The sequence below is a fragment of the Anser cygnoides genome, chromosome 5 (assembly GCF_040182565.1).
Source record: "Anser cygnoides isolate HZ-2024a breed goose chromosome 5, Taihu_goose_T2T_genome, whole genome shotgun sequence".
Lineage (NCBI taxonomy): Eukaryota > Metazoa > Chordata > Aves > Anseriformes > Anatidae > Anser > Anser cygnoides.
Window position 1 is genome coordinate 33513245 of NC_089877.1, and position 21270 is coordinate 33534514.

General features: G+C 42.8%; 2 protein-coding genes across 2 annotated transcripts in view; one reads left to right on the forward strand and one right to left on the reverse strand.

Moving 5' to 3' along the window:
* INO80 (INO80 complex ATPase subunit) overlaps window positions 1–18284 on the forward strand; it is a 78105-nt gene extending 59821 nt beyond the window's left edge. Inside the window, exons 30-36 of the mRNA XM_066997821.1 lie at window positions 303–461; window positions 1922–2024; window positions 2545–2633; window positions 3514–3669; window positions 4493–4652; window positions 5439–5654; window positions 6276–18284. Of these exons, the coding sequence (XP_066853922.1) occupies window positions 303–461; window positions 1922–2024; window positions 2545–2633; window positions 3514–3669; window positions 4493–4652; window positions 5439–5654; window positions 6276–6493 (1101 nt within the window). The 3' untranslated portion in view covers window positions 6494–18284. The remainder of the gene's footprint in view (window positions 1–302; window positions 462–1921; window positions 2025–2544; window positions 2634–3513; window positions 3670–4492; window positions 4653–5438; window positions 5655–6275) is intronic.
* A 747-nt stretch (window positions 18285–19031) lies between these two features.
* On the reverse strand, window positions 19032–21236 carry CHAC1 (ChaC glutathione specific gamma-glutamylcyclotransferase 1). The gene is made up of 3 exons (XM_048065031.2): window positions 20967–21236; window positions 20839–20874; window positions 19032–20669 (listed from the first exon to the last, which is right to left on the reverse strand). Exons 1-3 carry the CDS (start codon window positions 21201–21203, stop codon window positions 20238–20240), a joined length of 705 nt encoding a protein of 234 aa, XP_047920988.2. The 5' UTR covers window positions 21204–21236; the 3' UTR covers window positions 19032–20237.
* Between the last annotated feature and the right edge of the window lie 34 nt (window positions 21237–21270).

Consider the following 21270-nt stretch of genomic DNA (forward strand, 5'->3'; position numbering starts at 1 on the left):
TGATAAACTCCAGAATTTTGTGCCTCCAAAGCAGATTTGTTGAAGAAAATATTGAAGACGTTCTGTTGAAGTTGAAACGTTCACTGTCAATTAGTTTGAATATATTTGAAATGCATTGGAAAATATTTTATTGGATTGGGCAAAGCTAGGTGAATACAGCCTACAGTGGGCAAGTGATTCTGCGGGGTGTGTAGTGGAACTTTTTTTTTTATGTTGATTTTTGGTTTTTTGTTTGTTTCATCTCCAGGTACACTAAATATATGGGTTTATTTAATAATTTTTGTTCTGGTTTTCTTTTACAGGTCATCTTCTATGACAGTGATTGGAACCCAACAGTAGACCAGCAAGCCATGGACCGGGCACATAGGCTGGGTCAAACAAAACAAGTCACTGTGTACCGGTTGATATGTAAAGGCACCATTGAGGAGCGTATCTTACAAAGAGCTAAGGAGAAGAGTGAGGTAGGAATAAAGAAATCATCTGGAACAAGAAGTTACGGAAACTTTATCAAAAAATGTGTATCAAAATGAGTAAATAAATTATATATATATATATACACACACACACACTATATATAAAACTTTATAAAATAAATATAAATATAATATATATTATATATACATAAATATATATATATATATATATATATATATATATATATATATATGCAGGGAATGCATATAACAGAAACCAAAAGGAAATGTCTTTGTTCAAACAAACAAATCTGTTGCTAGCGCAGCATCATTGCAGCTGCATTATATAAACTGGGAAGAAGCTCATTATTTACACAATGACTTCATGGAAACTATTTCTTATGATGCAATGAAACTACTTGGGACTCTAAAGCTAGAGCTTGCGTCTTTGCTGTGTCAGGGCAATGCTGATTCCTCTAATGTTATACTGTTACACCACAGCTTATTTTTTGAAGAAACTTGGAAGGTAATTAAAGGACAGTTTTTGAGCTGTGAGGGTTGCCAGAAGGGCTCATTTTCCTGCAGCATCAAGTGGTAAATGTATTAGAAACTTTAAAGCTCATGACACTTTACTGGCAAGAAAAAATTACTCACAATCACTTTCTTTGGTAGCAATAGATACACTATACACGAGGCTCAGATGTTTTGTGCACTTGGGATTTCTTTTAGCTTTTGTCTTAATTAGATGCTGTCATAGCACTGCAGCAACTGAAGCATCTCCAGCTGAATGCATTCATATTTCCCTTGTTGAATTTCATCCATTTCGATGTGGGATACTGCACTTAGTAACTTGATACCAACCTGAAAATAAGTGTAGTTTTTTGCTGGTGCTCCAAATCATCAAAATTGGCTTATGCTAAAGCTTGTTCTTTTTTGCTGAGTTGTACCTCTTACCATTTTTTTTTTGTGTGTGTGTTTTGTAGTGTAGTTGAATTAATAAAGTTGCTTGTGCTGAGTGAATTGCTTAAACAGAGACACAGACTCAACATGGAGATTTAGTTTTGAGTGGAGGAGATTAAGTATGTTGTACCTTTTAAGAATGTGATCTGCCTGATCCTGTATACAGATTACTTGAAAAATAGGACTACTAATTTATACCTTATAGGAGTACTGCTGTAGTTTTACTCTGTGTTCAGCAATATATTAAGCCGTAAATATTATTATGACGTGGTGCTTTAGAAGTATACAGCTTGGTACAATGAATGGCAATTTTCAGCTTTCTAGCTCAGTTGCTTCTCATTTTTTAATAATTACAATTAATGATTACAATTCTCAATAAAATTTTTCCTTAAATTTTGCTACTAACTATAGTATGATAGAGAAGTTGAATCAATTCTGACTACACACACTTGCATTTACATCTTTTTTGTCTGGCTTTCAGTGAAGGGTAATGAAAACGTTTCATGGATCCTTTGAGTAATTTCTCTTTTTTTTCCTTTTTTTCCTAGATCCAGCGAATGGTGATTTCAGGTGGCAATTTCAAACCTGACACTTTGAAACCAAAAGAGGTGGTCAGCCTTCTACTAGATGATGAAGAACTAGAAAAGAAATGTATGTGAAATTCGTGTTGTAGCATTTTCTCCATCTTCCACTTCATTAGTTTTTTTAATCTGTCATTTTATCTCTACAAACACATGTATTTCTGATAACCACTTCCGTTTTCTGGCTCATTTTGTGTTGCCATTTTTGTTAGTACAAGCTGGTTTCATATCATTGCTGAGCTGAGGGGTGAGGTTGTGCAAGAGAGACATGATGATGTGATAGTTTTTATTGGCACTCTTTCAGGATCATTACATTGTTCCTGAATGACAGAGCTTTGACAAGAATTAAGTAGGTCATGACAAGAAAAGTATTAATAAAAATGCTGTGTTGAATTGCAGTTTTGAAGCTGTATTAGAGGTACACTTGATGGTATGTTTGAAAGAAGATTTCAACTATGAGACTTTTTAGTAATTTGGTTGGAAAGTTTTAATATAGCAGTTCTACTTCAAGAAACTAGAATTTCTTGTAAGGTTCACAAAAGGGTGTGAAGTATCTTTCCGGCGACAACTTTGTGCTTCTTTTCTGACAGTGCGTCAGCGTCAAGAAGAGAAGCGACAGCAAGAAGAAACAAATCGTGTGAAGGAACGTAAACGTAAAAGGGAAAAATACGCTGAAAAGGTACCTTGATGCAGAGAGGTTGCCTGTGTCAGGGACACAGAGAGCCTGAAAAGCTTTAGGCACACTATTAAGTAGTGTGGAAATACTTTATGCAAAGGCAGTCTAATGAGTAAAGTGTTCTCTTCAGCATCGAATGTCAGTCTGGCACTTCCTACACAGAAGAGGGATGTTATAAAATAAGTAATGCACAGTTCCCTGTATTTTAGTATCATTTGCAACTTCAAAAATAAGGAAGTACTGCATACCCATACAACACAGTAGATCATCAGTAGTCTACAGACAGCAATTTGGGGACTCAAGTTTGGAAAAAAAAAAAAACAAAACAAAAAAACCAACACCAAAACAACCAATTGAGTGATCATTCTATGGCATATAAAATGGAGACTTAATTAAGATTTTGTTTTGCAAGGATGAAAAAATAATACAAATGAAGAACCAAACATAGGTAAATCCCAAATAGCTATGTGGCTTGTGCAGAAAGACAGAATATTAGTTTGTTTGTTTTTTTAAAAAAATCATTAAATCTTGTTTATGAAAATTCAGAATTTTTGAGTATTGGAGGCTTTGCATTAGTTTTTTTTTTATAATGGTAAAGAATTTCGAGCTTACTTCAGAAGGCAATGGAAATCAGAGTAATTCTATAAGAGTAATTCTACAGCACTCAATCTATTTTATGAAGAAGAAAAAAAACTGCTTAAATCTAAAGACAGAGCCTTTAAAGGATCTGTTACTTTGTCTTTCAAAAACTTGCTTTGGATAATTCTGTACGTGGCATTCCTCTGAGTTACAATACTGTATTATACATTGAGATTTTAATATGCATGTTCCACTTCGGTTTTAACTGTATTTTTCATTCCCTGTATTGTTTTATTTATTTCAGAAGAAGAAGGAAGATGAGTTGGATGGGAAGAGAAAGAAAGAGGGCATGAACCTCGTGATCCCGTTTGTTCCCTCGGCTGATAACTCTAACCTGTCTGCTGATGGGGATGACTCCTTTGTTAGTGTAGATTCTGCCATGCCCAGCCCTTTCAGTGAGGTGAGACTGCCTGCTTCTTTAAAGTATGTGCTGTTTCAGTTGTGATCTTAGATCCAGCAGGGTTCTTGCTTTCTGAGATTTCAGTTAATACAGAATTCAAATATGTAGGGAAATGAGATGTCTGAAAGGTGAACCATGGAAGTGAAAATAATTAATTGAAAACATAGCGGCTGCAGTAAGCTGCCTATTGGAGCTCCTCTTTCTTGATATGCCATTATGCTCCTCTTCACTTTCTGTCTTTGTCTTTTCTTAAAGCAAGTTCATGCCCTGAACCTCTTGCTTTTGATTCTGAATTAGTGTGGTTTTTAATCTGGAATTTAAATTGTAAATTTCCAATGGTGCACATTATATTTTCTTTCATATTTTTAATAAAGAATTGTGAACAATTTTTGGCAGCAAATATTTTGTTCTATACCATGTTAACTAAGATTACTATGTTGTATTGTTCCCTTGCTGATAAAGATTTTTATTGGCACTAATTACTTGGTTAAGAGTCCTATTGTTTTCTCTCTTGCAGTCTGAGAAAGATGCACAGTTAAACTGCAGTTTTCTTAAGTCTCTGCTGAGCCCATTAGTCTCCTGCTGATAACATTTATGTTCATCAGTTGAAATTAAGTAGCTCCTGGAGGTCTTCACTGCTGTTCAGCATGTAAATAAAGGGTGTAGTGTGACTAGGCAGGATATGTATCATGCTGTAAGTCTTGGAGAAAATGAGAGAGATCAGAACAAGTACCAATTACTTGTGATTGCGTGTCTTACTATGTTTGAACCCTTCCCTTTCCTAACCTGAGAAGCTAACGGCTTTGTTCTTGGTCATGTTTAGATATCCATCAGCAGTGAATTACATATGGGCTCTATCCCTCCCGATGAGAGCAGCAGTGATATGCTTGTGATTGTGGATGATCCAGCTTCTTCAGCACCTCAGTCAAGGGCAACAAACTCTCCTGCTTCCATTACTGGCTCCGTTTCAGATACCATGAATGGTCAGTACTCTTGCCTTGACTTACTAACGCATATTAAACCTTGACTTTGTATGCCTGGTTGGTACATGTTCTGCATTTTAATCAGATTCTGTGCATGGTTGGCAAGATTTGCAAAAAACAATTTGTCTTTCATTGAGAAATAACTTCTGATTTGATAAGAAATCTGTTTATAGTCATTCATCACACTTTCCTTTTTCCTGTGTTAGTTACTCTTATGAGTTTTGTCCCTTGTTCCTATATTATAGAGTGCTCACCTTACCGAGCTACAGACATCCACAGAACTCTTTCATCGCTAAGTTTTTCCTTGAATTTGCCATAGGGCTAATAATCAGTTCTCCATTTCCACTGAGTGATTAAAGCAACTATAATTTTAAATAATGGTAACAGTTTTTAGTTACTGTAACTTTATACTCTGAAATAAGGAGAGACCTAGTTCTTCATGAGTTTCTTTACAGATAGCAAGTGGAAAGAACATACATCTTCAGTAAGAAGATGCTTCATCCTGAAGTAGAACCCTGAATCCTCCATCTATTTGTGGATTGGATTCATAACAATAATGACAAGGAAGTTAATAAGATGTGATTAACGAAGGGTCAAGTTTTGTATATGTGATTTCGTGAGATCAATACTTGCTGACAGTGTCTGTATTAATGTAAATGAACAGTATCAGTTAACAGGAACAGTATGAATGTAAATAGCAAGTCATTACGATGCTGTATTCATTTGTGAGCTGTCTGACATGCTATAGCAGTTACTGTTTTAATGCTCTGTTGTTTTTTTTTTAAGGGGTTTCAATGCAAGATACACCTCTCACTGGGAGAGGCCAGTCAGGTCGAAGCCGTGGTCGCCCTAAAGGATCAGGCGGTGGATCAAAAGGCACCGGGAAAGGCAGAAGCCGGAAATCGATAGCAGGAAGCGCGGCCGCAATGGCAGGTGCCAAAGCAGGGGCGGCAGCAGCCTCTGCAGCGGCATATGCAGCGTACGGGTACAATGTCTCTAAAGGTATGTGGGGAAAGGGAGGCAGCAGGCTACCCAGAGCAGAGCCAACCACATGAGTTTGGACGATTGTTTGTTTACAGCCTGTCAAAAATAGATGCAAGTATTGCTGGTATTGCTTGTACAGTATATTCTGATATCCAGGCAAAGCGCAATGTGACATGGTACCGGTGTGAGAGGATGGCCAGTTTCACTGCAGATGACCTTGAGAGGCTAATCTTGCAGAATTTTCACCTGCCCTTTAAATTATCTCATACCAAATACTTCTCTCTTGTTCTTCATTTTGGTGCCCAGACAGATTAGATAGTGTTGTTTATCCCATGGGTTTGGCTGTGTCTTTCCCATATTGCTGATATGGTGAAGTTACAGCATCAGGTTTAAAATGTTCTAAACCAGTGGTGATGGAGCTTCAGCTTTACAGCACATATAGTCGGCCCAGGGTATAAGTGCAAGATGATTTGTATGTTTAGGCCATCCCTCTTCATTAAAATCTCATAAATCATGAACACAGTGTTGTCTTGGGACTAAGTGTTAGTATATTGTAGCCATTAAAATTTTTTTGTTACCTTAGTGCTACAAGTAGAGTGGTATGCTCACGTGGAATTTGATTCTCTTTTCCATTGCTAGGCATGTCTGCAAGCAGCCCTCTACAAACAGCAATTATTCGGCCTTCTGGACTTGCAGATTTTGGACCTTCAAGCGCCTCTTCTCCCTTGAGCTCCCCTTTGAGCAAAGGAAACAGTGTTTGTGGCACCCCCAAAAGCTTAAACCTGACCAGCAGTCTCATATCAGAAACTCCAATTCGGAAGCAAAGCAAAGGTGCCCACACCTCAGGTGGTCGGTAGTAATTTTGAACCCCCAAAGCTTGTCTGAACTGTGTTGGCTTTCAGAGTAGACCACCCTGCAAGGTGAAGGCATGCAAATGAATGCCTTGTTGCTGTCAAGCACCTGTGTGAAAAGAAAATCAAAGCACAATGGGAACGGGTGGTTTATGTGAGCACTTTGGTTATGTGTATCCCAAAAATTATCTTTGCAGACACTGCAAGAAGGATGGAAGGGGTGTCTGGGGTAACTGAGGTGGTCGGATGGTGTTTTATTGACTCATCTGACAAAGATTTCCCAAGAAACCATCCAGGTACTCCATGCAATATCCCAGAGCTGTGTGTGCTTCAAGTCACACGAGTGTAGCTTGAAATGGAACCCAGCTTTAGTTATATCCTGTGAAACCAGTATCTGAATGCCAGGGCTGTCCTGTAGAGTCAGAAGACATTTCTGTACTGGGAGCTGGTCAGTGTAGATGCAGGGGTAGCTGGGGGCTAAGCTGAGGATGATGTGTGATCAAAAGATTCTTGGATTCTTCTAGTGTGGGCCTCTGGGGTTTTTGTTTGGTTGTTTTTGTTTTGTTTTGTTTTTTGAGAGTTTGAAATGCAAAGGAAGGTATCTCAGGTGGTTTCCAGGGAGTGGATTCTTTTCAGCACCATTTGTTTAGAACAGGTTCAGAGCCACAGAGTGACAGGAGCTCTGGCAGGCCTAGTGAGGGTAGCAGCACTGCCTCTGCTTCCTGCAATGGAAGAGGCTCCAAGCCAGTGGCTTGATTTGTGTTTCAGAGTTCTTGCCAGCATAAGCTCTTGCTGTGTTAAGAATAATTTTTCTCATTTTTGATACGTGCTGAAATCTTAAAGGCTTAGAAACACAATCAGGCTCTACTTGTGCAAATCTCAAGAGCAGGGAAAGCTGCAGGGCCGAGGAAGAGTTTGCTGCTGTTCCTCTCAGTGTGCCATAGCAGAGCGTGGTTCTGCAGCTAGCAGTGCTGCGAGGGGAGCAGTGAGAAACAGCACTGAGAGAACTGTGCCATTCCCATCTCCAGCCAAATCCTGGGAAAAAAAAAATTGTCTCATATCCCAGCCATCCATTGACCATTCTTCCAGTGTGTTTTTCCCTTCATCTCTGTGATCATCCCGTGTACTAGCTTGGTGGAGCTCCCTGTGGGTACCAGTAGCCGTCTCCCGTAAGGCTGATAGAAGGCAGTGCTGCCAGTGCCCGTCTGTGTTCTCATCTCCGATTGCTCCTTTCCCTTTCTCAATGCACAAACCCCCTTTGTAGCCCCTTGCTTTGCTGTAAGCGTTGTCTGCATTGCACTGAGATTAGGTGTGGGACAGGTCTTCTGTCTGACGCACTGAATTAAAAGGCTGTTCTGGGGCACTTTCAATCCCTCGAGAGAAGCAAGTTATGAGTTGCAGGTCTGGGCTGTGACAGCAAAAGATGACTTTTTTATTATTATAATTTTTTTTCCAACCCCAAATCCTTTGCCTGGCGTCCTACAGTGTGGAGCAAGTGCTTCCTGTTGGCTCTGCCTCTAATTTGCACACCTGAAAATAGCAAAACTGAGCTTAGTTAGATTGATTTTTAAACAGATTTGCAGGGGATAATTGAGGGGGAGATGGTGTTTAATTAACTCATGAAGACTTCCCCCTTCCCCTCGTATTCACATGTATATATGATATTTAGAGGGAATCAGACAAATGCCAAGCCTTTTTTTCTCTTTGAATGTGCTGTCTATTTTTATAACTGAACTTGTACATATGTATAAAGAGAGACACATCTTTCTTTTACTAACTGGAGAAGAAAATCTTAAATAAAATGGAGTGAGATAATTTTATGTAAATCAGTGTCTTTGTGGTTTTTATGCATATAGCTAGCTATGTGACAGGATTAGGGAACAGCGTGGAGGTTGCACATCTGCAAACAAATCTAGGGACGTGCTGCTCAGTGTAATGCTCTCGGGTATTTACGCTCTTCTGAGTATCATTCTGTAACCTTTTTCAATTACAACTGTACAAGTTATCACATGTTTGTATTCACTGATTATCTGGTAATTATCTGGTAATTTACTTTGGAGCAGGTATGCAGCAGATCACAAGAAAATAGAATAATTGCATAATGGTATCTGAATCGCAACGGTTCAATTCAACAGTTGATTGCTCTGGGACATCATTCTCTACAGATTTTCCATTTTTTTTCCTCCCTTTTTCAGGTTATATTTTAAAGGGTAATTTTTTTGTGTTGTTTTTTTGTGTTACTGTCTTGATTTTCAAACTGCTAGACGATTGTGTCAATTTGTTGTAATCCAAAGTTGAGAAAAAATACATTTGTAACTTGAAAAGATTGGAAAAAAATAGTAATATTCTGTTGCACGTATGCTTTTGGAAGATTAAATTATTGGTATTGTAAAAAATGATAGTAGCATTTGAAAAACTTATTTAATCTTCAAAAGAAGCACAGAATGATATCACAAATTGTGGGAAAAGTAGCAGTAGCCTAGCTGCATGTGAAACATGCATCAGGCTGACAAATTTAGGGAGACCTAACGTAGCAATAAAATAAATGAGCTGCTAGATCATATCCAGTTTAATATCTGTAAAAAGTTTAAACAGATGCGTTCTTTTTATTACGCATCATAGAAGAACTGAGATTCTGAGATATTACTCAAGGAATTAGGAAGTGTTCATGTAAAGGCTGTTCTACTCAATTTCTTGATTTGGGGAATTAAGTAGTGCTAGAAAGACAAAGACTGGGAAATATGTTAAGGAGGGGGGGATGTTTTGTGATCAGCGCTATGGGGAATACTTCTATTTAAATGAGTAAAATGGACATGCACACTGAAACTTTGTTTTTTGAAGTTTCAGTCTGTGAATCTTTTCACTCAGGCTGTGCGTTGTGCACTTGTCTTACGGATTAATGGCAGAGAAAATGTCCCTTTCCTCTGAGGGACTGAAGTATTTGCTACTGGCAGAAACAGAATATCGAAGTAATGGAGTTTGCAATCGAAGCTGGAATGGTGAAATAGATGTCAGCATGTTTGGGGGGATGTTGGGAATGTGTATTCCTCTTGCTATTTCATTATAGCATTGGTATCTTCACTCACAGATTACTGCAAAACTGTTAAATGCAGTTCTCCGGTTATTACTACAACCCATTTTCTCTTTCTGTCATGGGTCGAGTATGCTGTCCTCATGTCAGCCACCGATGATGTCTTCCTATTCAGCAAAGAGTCAAAGCAGACTACTGTAGGAGGGTTTTCAACGAGAACTGTTTTAATTCTTAACTTCAGGGTATTAATACTGCACTGACCAAACATGGCGTTATTTCTGTGCCTTCTTTTCTGTTGCGTGCTTTCCCCACCGCAGTGTCCCTGCTCTTTGCTGTCGTGTTTTGCTCATTGAATGCCTTCTGTCTGCCTAGGGCTATATTTTGCTTTACTCCCATTTTCCTGAAGTATTTCCTTTAGCAGCATTTCCCAGGGTGTGGGGGGGAGGCACACAGAGCTCAGTGGGAAAAGATCTGTGCCAAAGGAATAGGAAACTTACTTTGCTTGTAGCTGAGGCGCAGCTGAGTTGCAGCTGGGAGGAGGAAGAGCATGACCGATAAAATCACTTTAGGGGCAGGATGTGGATCAACATACTTTGGGAAATGCTGCTCTATGACCACTGCTCTGCCAGTCCTGATCTACGGTCTGTAGGGCGAGCTGGTCTGCTTCTGCTCCCAGGTGTATTTACAGACTCCTCCTCCTCTCTCTTCTGCCTTTTTTTTTTTTTGTTGTTGACTGTTCAGTCTGAAACATGTTACAACTTGACATGCCTATAAGGCTCCTTCATTGTTCTCCCCTTACTGCTCAAGAAGAGATGGCTGTGCACTCCATGCTGCCCTTCGGAAATTTCCAGCTCGAGTGGCTGGAAAACACGTTGTAGCTCCCTACCCAAGGAGAGATGCTGCTTGGATGTTAAGTATAACTGGGATATATTTGTACTAAAATAAAGGCAATTTCATCTTACACTCCTAGGCATAAGCACTAGCTGAATTGTGAAGGTTGGTTGTTTTTTGTTTGTTTTTATTTGCAGCATGTACCAAGTGTGTAGTGGTGAATGAGAGGGGAAGGGGCAATTCATCATTCCTCCTAAGAGCATCTTTATTGGGGTGATACATATGGCTCAGCTGTCAGATCCAACCACCAGGTCTATTCTGCAAAAACAAGCCTTTCTTGTAGCATTCGGATTAGTATTCTGAGAAGCCTGCACCAAATGCCTTCTGAAATGGAGAAATGCGTGATAAGATGAGTCGGGTTTCCTCCAGCTATGCCCTCCTCTTAGCTCCTGCCTCTTCCCTCAGGAAAGTGAATTTACTGCAAAGCTAATGGGTCTTCCAGGCATTTTGTACCAAACTATTTACATAATGTTCTTCTAGTGGCGTATGAGGGTATTAGTTTGCATCCCAGGCATGAGGAAGTGTTTCAGTACTCAGGTATGAAATGACATCTTCCTTCCTTCCTTCCTTAGCTGATGAGCATCATTGATAGAATGAGGTATGGGAGGAAAAGATTTAAACACCACTTTTCACGTTTTCTTGAATTTCCCACGGGCTGTCTCTTCCTTCTTCTGCAGTGTCACTGGTTGTGTTAAATCCTCAGTACTGTGACACAACAGTAGCGAGGTGTGATGTGAGCTTCTGAGCATCCAGGGGGTACGGTATCCCTTGTCAGCTCTGTGACATTTGTTTGCATGAACCTGTTTTTTCCTTCTTGCTCCTTAGCCTTACCTAACTTTTCTCAAGATCCACATGTTGTCTTCAATGCTTTTGGTTGACAGGAGAAATGTTTCTGTTTAAAGGTGTTAATTTTTAAACAAATGACCCTCATAGCCTTGCATCGCATTGTTGCGGGAACTGTGAATTAAGAGAAAGCTGCGCATGTAGTTTGCGAGCATTGTGACACTGAATAAACCTTCACCAACTTTTTCAAAAACAAGAATAAAATAGCCTGTAATTGCTGCTCTGAGATTAGAAGAACCCATTTGGAAATTTCCTGCTGCTTTGGGCTGTCACACAGACCTGACGTGGGCTTTCCTCTAGGAAGGGATGAATCACAGGCAGGAGTCCTCTTTGCACTGTGACATGTCTGACACCCAGGTTTCTTGTGCTGTTTTCTCCTGATGTTGTAGTAGAATTCAAACCTAGAAATTCTCATTTGTATTCAAGCTAGTGAGTGAATTTCAGAATTTTATTGCCAGTGGGGACCAGAAATTATATTGTGCTTGTTCTATAGTTATGTCCCTGGATAACTCCCCGTCTGGGGAAGCACTTTGCAGAAAGAGCATTCGTGTTAGGAGTTGAATGGGAACATTTCCATCTTCCTTTAATTCAAGTAACTTTTCTCGGTAAACAAGCCTAAGTTCTCATCAGAGGAGCCCTAAAAGCCACCCCACTTCCTCACAGAAGTGTGGCTGCATGGGCTCAAAGATCTGACCTCTTTGAAGAAGTCACCTTTGGTAGCGTTATCCTCCCCATGGCCAGTCTCAAATTGCAGTGCTTTCCTGTGCTTCACTCAGCCTATACAAGGTTCTTGGTTCTTTGTTTTGTCGTTGTTTTGTTTTCTGTTGTTTTGTTTGTGTTTTTGGAGAGTTTTTGTTTGTTTTTAATCCAGGGAAGAGTCAGCAATTTTTGCACTTAGTTGGCTCAGTGTTGCTTTCTATTATTTTTTCTGTAAACCGCATAAAGCCGTCGCCACGTGACTGCCTGCCATTAGCTGCGTGCTGCCGGCGAGTCAATGAGATGGCACGTGCCTCGACACACCCCTGCGTGCCACTTCATTGCCCGTGACAGAGCTCCGTGGTTTTCCTTGGCGAGCAGAGGAAACAGAAGAGCTGTTCAGCCTCTGGTAGCTGGACAACCTGGACTGTGTGAGAATCCAGAAAGCTTGTGTCCAAATCCCCTATTTTTGGTCACTCCGTGCGTCTGATCGGTGCTGATGTGAGAGACCTTCTGTGTCTTGGTCCTTCTGCCTCCTCCTGCTCCTTCCGTAGAGTTTGAGTGGCTGTTTGTGTAGGCAGCTTCTGCATTCCTACAGACTTCTCTTTTAACTTTTAACCCATGTTTTTCTTTGATTTAATCTCATTTATATCCATAGCATTACAATATTGCTTTGACATATCACTTTACATGACGTAACACTTGAACTAGATCTAAAGATGAATAAGGCTACAACTTAAACCTCTATTTTTTAAGCGCTTTTGAAGCAGTAATTCAGCTCCATGATACCTGTTTGTCTAGGTGATTGCAGTCTTACATCATTCTCTTCAGCGTTTGGAAGAGGTTACTGTATCTACTCTTAGTCAGAGTTTAATGTGATATATTTAGTTCGGTTAACGTGGAAAAAATAATTGCTGTCTAGTATTTTAGTTACTTGTCACTCAGCTCAATTCCTATTGACTAGCTGAAAACCTACTGATGTAATGCTGAATCTGGGAAGCGCAATAGGTTTGTAAACACAGTGTTGATTTGGGACTGGAAATCACGATGATTTCTGTGGTCTGTTAAAACCCCAAGTGATTTGTGTGTTTTTGAAACATGTCATCATGAGCTCTGCCGAAGGAGATTTGCTTCCCTGGCTTTGATAACTTGCTCTTGCCATATGCAATCGGAGGTATGTATTGCGTAATGAATGTAATTTGGTTACAGGGCAGTTTGCTGTCTAACTATGTTTCTTTGTGTCTGTCTGGAATCAAATAACTAAATGCTAAAAGCGAGTGTTGGCCTGGTAGAGTATTCGCAGACAGATTAGAGAGTCCAGCTCTTCTTTGCAGTGATATAATTGATAGCAAATGAGAGAAGTAATGAGGTTTAAATTCTTAATTTAAAACAGAGCCTGTGTCTGAGATGTTACAGGAATAAACACGTGAGAAGTTTGGAACTGCCAGCAACTGCGAGCCTAAGCCATTAGCTAAAAAAGCTTGAGGGACTGCAGCAAATTTGAGTGATGTGTATAAGACAAACAAACATTAAATGTATATATATACATGTATAAAATATGTATGTTTCCCTGCCAAAGTTAATTTTTAGATGGCAAATAAATATTACACAAACTTAGTATTCTTTAAAACTTAATGTACCTAACAGTGAGTTAGTAAACTTCCAGAAGCATGGATTCTAATTGGACAATGGCAAACATAAAGGGATCCATGAAAATTTCAGATGACTTTTGTATGTTTGCATCATAATTGAGTGCTGATGATGTGAGCACATTATCTTTTTCCCACAGGATTTTATCTGAATACCTAATGTACAGTTCCAAGTATTCTGGAAAAACATCATCCCTCAATGTTTCACATTGTGCAGTCAATGTACACTTCTGAAATTAGGTTCTTACGTCTCAATTCTCCATCTGTAAAATAGAAATAACACCTCTTCACAAAGGTGGTGTGAAGATGGCCTAAAGTTTGCATGCAGTGATTTCCCAGAGAAAAGTGAAAATGGGGAGCAGTTTCCTCACATTTGGAGCAAGTTCTGCATAAATAAATGCAGGACCATACAGGAGAAAGAGCAACCGAGTTGCTGCTAATTTTAGCATCCTCCGATCAAATGAAATGAGGCAAGGATCCTCTGGAAAAAAAATCGTGGGTATTGATTCTAAATGAGGCTGGTCCCATAGTTAGTTTCTATCCTCTGTCCAGAACTCATGGGTCCTCAAATTATAGGATGCATTTCCAGGAATAGGTGTGATATATATGTAGTTTAGAGATGCCAATGCTGCCAGAATTTACTGTGCTGTTTAGCAACAGGAGACATGATTTCATCTGGCTCCTGCCTAACAGGTCCAGTAATAGAGTCTCTAATATTCGATGTCAGAGGGAAGATAAAAAGCAGTGTCTGTCATTGGGAGCTGAGCATTCCAGTTCTTTTCCTTCTCTAAAAATGGGATTGTGTATTGGCAAAGAAGAATGCCAAGGAGAAGAACACACTCTTATAAAGCAGACCAAAAGAATGAATGTATATATGATCTAAAAACCTGCCAGCTGTTTGAAATACACTTTGGGGTCAATTGTCTTTAAAGGAATGGGTACCTCACTGAAGAAAAAAAAATAAAACAAAAAGATTTCATCTCATGATGTCAGTAGAAGCATCCTGAGGACGAAGCTGCTGACCCCCCCTGCCTGTAACAGTATCTCCCACCCCGAGTACCACCAGCAGTCACAGCGTGCCAGCCGCGGTCTTGGGAGGTCGCTTCCAGCCCTGGCTGTCCTGCTGAAATGTGAAAGTGCACCCAGCAGCAGCGTCCCGGCGTGGTACCCGCAGGGTGAGCAGAGGTAACGTAAGCACATCGCCAGCAGCCCCTGCCTCTCCTCGCCGCTCTGGGCATCACATGCTGTGTTGGTGACTTGGAGTTTGGAAGCGCGGGTGTACCGTCTAGACAAGGAGAGGAGAAACGGCTGCTTTTTCGGTTTGTTTTCCGAATGTTTTCAAATGTCACATATGCTTTGTGTAGACAGAGTTTAATATCAGCAAGCTGGTTGTGGTTGCCCCTGAGGCTGTTTGTGGACGAGGTTATAATTGCTGTAAGCGGGCTGGATATGAGTTTGTGAAATGATTTCAATGTCGTCTATGCTGTCAATGTCAGTAGGTCCATAGCTCCAGCTCGAGGCAGAGTCAGCAAGCACCTCGTGTCATGTACGAGCAACAGCTTTGTGCAGAAGGCATGGGGCCTCTGATAAGCTAGAGGCCATCTGTGGATGCTCTGCACGCTACCCAAACTGCATGGCAGAGCTGACCTGCATGTACCCAGCATGTGCCCAGGCGAGCATTAGTCATGTCTCTGAAAGTCAGTCTTGCAAACCAGCAAATGAAACCTCTCCTAAAGTCATCCTCTGACTTTTCTTCCCGTGGGTGAAGCGGTTACAGATCTCTGTGTGCTGCAATAGCTGCTTTTTGTTCGTGGACAAAGCAGCGCTCTGGGGCTCGTTCCTACCCTGTGAGCCAGCGGAGCGTGAGAGTTGGGATAAAACCTTCCCCTTCCCTGATATTCTTGGTGATGGGCTTCAACTACCAGCAGCTATCAGGTCTCTCTTCCGCTGTCAGCCTTGGGCCAAGCCGATCTCCAAGGGGTTTTAATCGAAGATTCATGGGTATGTGCCCCATTAAAAGTGAGATGAGGGAGGCAAAAAACAGCATAAACAGGAGGATGTAAGAGAGCAGTCTTTGTTCTTGTGTCCCCAGAGCAGCTAGCTCAGTGTGGCCTGGGAACAGTGTGGTGTCCCCAGCTAGGAAAACAGCACCTCTGTGTCTCTGAACTTCCCTGACCCTTCACGTTATTTCAGTCTCATTCTCTGGAGTTCAAGGTACTGGCTGTGCTTCAGGAATTCAAACGCATAAACACTCATCAGTTTGGCTGGCACTACTGTAAGATGAAAAGGGAGCTGGGAAAGAATAAAACACATCCAAAAGACAAACAAAAAGTACACGGGGTTTGTAAACACAGCATGTAGAGCTTCCACAGGGCTGTCCGGAATGCCCACTTCCCTCCTCCCTCCCTGTGCTCCCACTCCTGATGCTGTTTTAAAGACATGTGGGACTTCTCTAATAACTTTAATACAGCACGTGAACTGGGGAGGCTTCAGCTTAAGCCAAGGCAAGTCGTTAATAGGAAATTCCAAGCCTGCCGAGTGGTTGCTGCTTTTGCTGCGAGCAAAGCATAGTTTTTCCACAGCCTAACTGTAAATCTGTTTCTTGTCCCTTCCTGTTCCTCCTGTGCCCCAGGGAGCACACGGTGCTGAGCTGGGCTGTGTGCTGCTGGTACATCAATGCCCGCTTGTATATGGGGCTGCCCTTCTGTACACCTGTCCGTCAGCTCTGAGCAACCCTTTGGGTCTGGTGCTGCTGACCTATGTGCTTTTGTGAACTCTGGCAGTGCCAAAATGAGGAGTCTGACTGGGGGGAGTCTCCCACCCAAGCTCTGCTCATTGAGCTGAACGTGATATAAGCGAGCTTCAAGTTCCACCAAGGACTTTCCAGGCCTAGGTTGACTCGCAGGTTTTGGCCATGGGCAGTGCTACCATTCTGGCACTGAGCTGCGAGGAGCGTGTTACAAGAAGCTTCAAAATACACGGGTGTATCTGTGTGTTTTGTGTTGAATGATTCAGGCTGGTTTATGCGAAGTCAGTCTCAGCTACCCAACAGCCCCTCTTTCCTCCTTCTGGCACCGAGAGCCCACATCGGCTCTTTGGTGGTCTTCAAAGCCTGTGCTTCAGAGTGCGTATGGAGCACAGGTAGGTTTACAGCTTGGTGATGCTATGTAGAGAACTGGTTCTAGAGAACCAGAGTTTTTCTTGTGTTTTTGTCTTCCCTGAATGCTTTTAACATTTCTGAGTTTCTCTGTCCTTGTTCCGTGAAGGACCGTGGGCCCTCAGGAGTGTTTCATACACACGAAGGGCTGGATTAACAGTTGTTGTCTACTTTACTTAGCTGGCTGTGCCATTGTGAAACAGCTGAGTAGGTCCTGTCCTGGAGTACTCAAGGAAATGATGACTCAGGCCTGTGTTCCAGGGCTATGTGGGAGCTCTTGGGCAAAAGAATGGAAAAGGTTGAAGAAATGACTGAAATCATGTGAATTGTACTGGTTTTAGACTTGGAAAGTATGTGACAGTGCTTGTAAACATGTTTTTACTGCAACTGGGAAAGTTGGTTTATTATGTGAGGGGACCCAATAGGCATGAGTTTGTTGTAGGGAATTCAGAGAAGAGGAAACTGCGGACGAGCAAGGAAGCCACTCGATATGGAAGCATCTCCAGGGATGTCTGGCAGCATTTTGCAGCTGCGGGCAGTTGTATCACTCACTGACGAGGTGAAGTGCTTTTCCCCAGGCTAGCCACCAGGCCTGTGGAAGAGCTGTCAGGAATCGGGGATGTTTCCAGCTGAATCACACCCTGCTGCCCCTGTAGTGAAAGGCGTACGGGGTAGGTGGGTGCCCATTTTTGGAAGAAAGTTGTAGGTTGGTGGAGAATTACATCTGTGCTTTAAATACTTAAATTTTCAAGGGAAGAAGAAACAGCAGCTGAAGGAACGTTCCCAGCACTGATGTGGTTCCTCACAAGCACTTGCTGCCTGCCACAGGAGGAACAAAGCAGGTCTTCAAGTGAAATAGTAATGCTGGGTGCTTACTGCACATCTGCTATTAATTCCTGTCTGCAATGACTGTGGATCTGAAAATGTGAAAGGTGTGAAGATTTTTTTTGTTTTAGGTGGAGATATTTTGATATCTCACCCCAGTCTTGTACTAATATGGGAGCATTTCCCTGCAAATTAAGTTAATTCCTTTAACACTTTAATTTTCCAGTTGGCAGATACTAGCAAGCCAGAGAGGCTGAAAAGCCAGGGAAGGAGTGAGCTTTCAGACCATCGTGGTGAGGACCAAAGCAATTAAGAGCCAGGAACATTGCAGCTGGGAGTGAGAATGGGGGGGTTTCTCCCCAAAGGACTGACTTAAAAATACCCCTCAGCTGCAGTACCACTTTCTCTCACAGGACACCCCCAGCTGTACATGTAAGCATCTCCAGAAAGGCATTAGGAGTTATTGCAAAGCTGTCTTATGGTCCCAAACAGAGAACATTGCTCAAAGCAGCGAGGTCACACAACAAGGGCACCGCTAGCAGCAGCAGAGGTGAGAACAGGCTTTCTGCTGCCTACTCTCAGCTGAAGGCTGACTCTGCTCTTCTGCAGCTGCACCCCAGGGGGGAAGATGCAGCTGCTCAGTTGAAGTGAGAGCATCCATGGAACAGGGAAAGTGTAGTTTTCTCTATAGACTATTCCCCCCCCCCCCCCCGAAACATGCACCTGCCTTTAATTAGTGGTAAATTAAGTTGTTTCAATTAGTTTTCACTCCCTCACTCCTGTCTTGAGACAGGCAGTACAGGTATATACTGTAATCTATGAGTGCTGAAGCAGCTGGTAACAAGAGAAATCGGGCAGAAGGGCAGCTGCCCATTACCCCTGTATGCAGCAACTTTGCACAAGACAAGGAAAAAAAAAAAACACCTCTCCTCCACTGCAGTCAGCAGAGCCAGCTGGGGGTGGTAGATTCTTGTCATTGCACTACTACTTCTTGGAAACAGCAAGGGTAAGTTCAACTCAGGCAAAAGGCCCTTGTCCTGCCAACGGAGCATTACATTTCCGTGCCTGCTCTGTACAGTCAGGAGAGCTGGCTTGTTTGTTGTCAGCACTAGTACTCCAGAGTCAACAAGAGCTGGAAGCTGAGAAGAGAAAAATGACTGAACCCACTTTTCTTAAAGGGAAAGATTCAAAGGTACATCTTCTAGTAGGTCCAGCTGAGGGAAGCTGCTCAGAAATGAAACAAAAAAAAAGGGGGGGGCTACAGCAGCATTACCAGCTAAGTTTAAAAAAACAAAACAAAAAAGAGCCAAGCACATTAAAAGTAAGGATCAATTTGAAATCACTAATTGAAAAAAAGTACAAAAGTCATTTACTTTGTCAGTTTATTACTGGGCACACCATCAGTTCATACATATAAGCCACAGTAATATAAACATTCCCTATTTTTATTTAAAAAAAACATAGTATTTGGGAGGAGTCAAACATCCCAGAGGTCAGCTCTCTTGCTAGTTGTAGTAGCAGCAGTTTTCTTTCGAAATACTATGGCTTTTAAAGCTGTTAGTATGTTTAAAGCTGAGAAGTCTGAGCTTGCAGCAGTACCTCTGCTTCACGTGATAGAGCAGGCATTTCAGGAACTCCCAAGCTTGCAAGTATGCTCAGTGATGGTCCTTTGCAGTCAAGTAAAGATGGACCAGACAGATTCAGTTCTAGGTGTGGAACTAGAACCCTCAAATGCTTCTCCAGAAACCCATGTTACCCTGAAGCAGAAGAGGCTTATCTAATACAGGGCTAGTTAAAGTGCTGCTGCATCCAGGCAGCTTTCCTCCAGACAGTACAGAATTCCTACGCAGACAGGACCATTTCTTATGGAGTCAGTTAAGTTTGTAGCAGCACAAGGTCAGTGAAGCTTGGAGAAAAGCTTCTGTCATTAAAGCAGGCACAGCTCCTCATAAAACTGATCTAAAACTAAAAGGCACAATTGCAAGGTTGAATGGGGACTACACACACAGTGGCACATAAGCAGGCAGTTCAGACATATCTCCTAAGGGGATATGCAACATAAATAAATACAACACAACAGTTTAGAAAAATAAGTGCATTAGTGTGATCCTTTACAACATAAGGAAGTAGGATTCACAAGAGCCTACAGAGGCCACTTAAGGCAAGGTTCACTTAATATTGCACTGGAGGGGGGGGGAATTTGGCAGAACCTGCCCAAGTCACCACGACACAAACAGCTTTTTGCCTGAGGTAGAATTGCATATATACTGCTAAAACCCAGTCAAGTCCTGCTCAACTAGTCTTCAAAGTTAAAAAAAAAAAGTGCAAAGTCAATGAGCCTCTTTTCCCTCTTAAGAAGATGAATGCTTCAGGTTTGACCCCCAAAAGCAAGTCTTAGAGCAAAGTTCCAGCCAAGACCCCTGCTTCCCACCTGGAAAGCAGCAATGACTGTCTTGGTGCTACAAGTAAGGAGTGTAACAGGTCCTAATTGCAAGTCCTATAGCAAACACGTTTTACAGCCCCTCCACTTCCTCCCTCCCCACCTACTTGCTATTTTCCCTTCATTCACTCAGTCTGGTATATTTTTCAGAGTTAAGACTGTCCCTATTGTTTTTTCCTTATGTCCCTTCCACTGAAACCCTGCAAGATGTTTTCATTTCAGCTCTTGGTCTTCTGAGGGACACTTGAAGTTTCTTCTAGGGGCTCCTCTGTGTGGCACATGCAGGGGAGGATAGAAATAAGAGCCTCTTCGATGGAGAAGAGATGTTTATCCTCTGCTTGAGGACAGAAGTAGCGCATGAAGTCTGCCAGTCTCAGCAAGTACTCTATGTTGTGGCCAGCACAACCACTTGAGGCCATGATTTGTGCTGCAATGTCTTCTTCGGACGCTGGGCCGAGGTAGGACGGGTTCTGGGGGGTCGCAATGTAAACAAGAGCCTGGATGGGTTCCTCTGCATCCTTGTCCTGCGGGTGGAACTTCACCAGCTTGGTGTCGTAGCCTCCCAGGACAGCCTCCCGCATGTTCAGATACTGGAGCGATGCAGCGATCTGCTCCCCGCAGACCTCATAGGCGACACCCCACGTGCACGCCTGCAACGAAGATGGAGCGGGGCGGTCAGGTTGGGGCAGTGATAGAAGGGGGCGCGTCCAGCAGCCCCCAGCCCGCCTCACCCCCGGGGTCCCCATGAACCGAGGGCACGGAGGGGAGGGATGGGGTGGCTGAGCCCACCCGGGAGCCCCCAGCCGGTGCCGTACTCACCCCGCCATCCTCCATCAGCGTCACCACCCGGCCGGGCTGCGGGAGAGAGCAGAGGGAGAGCCGTCAGCAGCCGAGCCCAGCCGAGCCCCCCGCCCCACGGCCGCCCCCCACGGCCGCCCCTCGCTCACCGCCTTCTCGCTGCCGCGGTGGAAGGTGTCCCCCTGCCAGAAGCGCCGGCTGTAGCCGCGGATGAAGCCCACCTTGCGCGACGTGAACTCGAAGCCCGGCCTCCACACCAGCGAGCCGTACCCGAAGATCCACAGCGGCGGCTCCGGGGAGGACGAAGCGGGGGACGAAGGAGGGGGCTCGGGCTGCCCCTGGGGCCGGCCGGGGCACTCCTGAGGGCGCTGCGGGTCCCGCTTCATGGCGGCGCCGGGCGCTGCTGAGGCGGCACACGCCGCCGCCGCGCTTTAAAGGCCGGAGCGGCCCCCG

Bases quoted from the DNA above. Each gene is read 5' to 3' on its own strand.
- CHAC1 (XM_048065031.2), bottom strand. From the start codon at position 21,203: ATGAAGCGGGACCCGCAGCGCCCTCAGGAGTGCCCCGGCCGGCCCCAG. The intron at 20,875-20,966 runs GTGAGCGAGGGG...TCTCTCCCGCAG, and splicing joins ACCGCGGCAGCGAGAAGGCG to CCCGGCCGGGTGGTGACGCT. The intron at 20,670-20,838 runs GTGAGTACGGCA...TCTTCGTTGCAG, and splicing joins CGCTGATGGAGGATGGCGGG to GCGTGCACGTGGGGTGTCGC.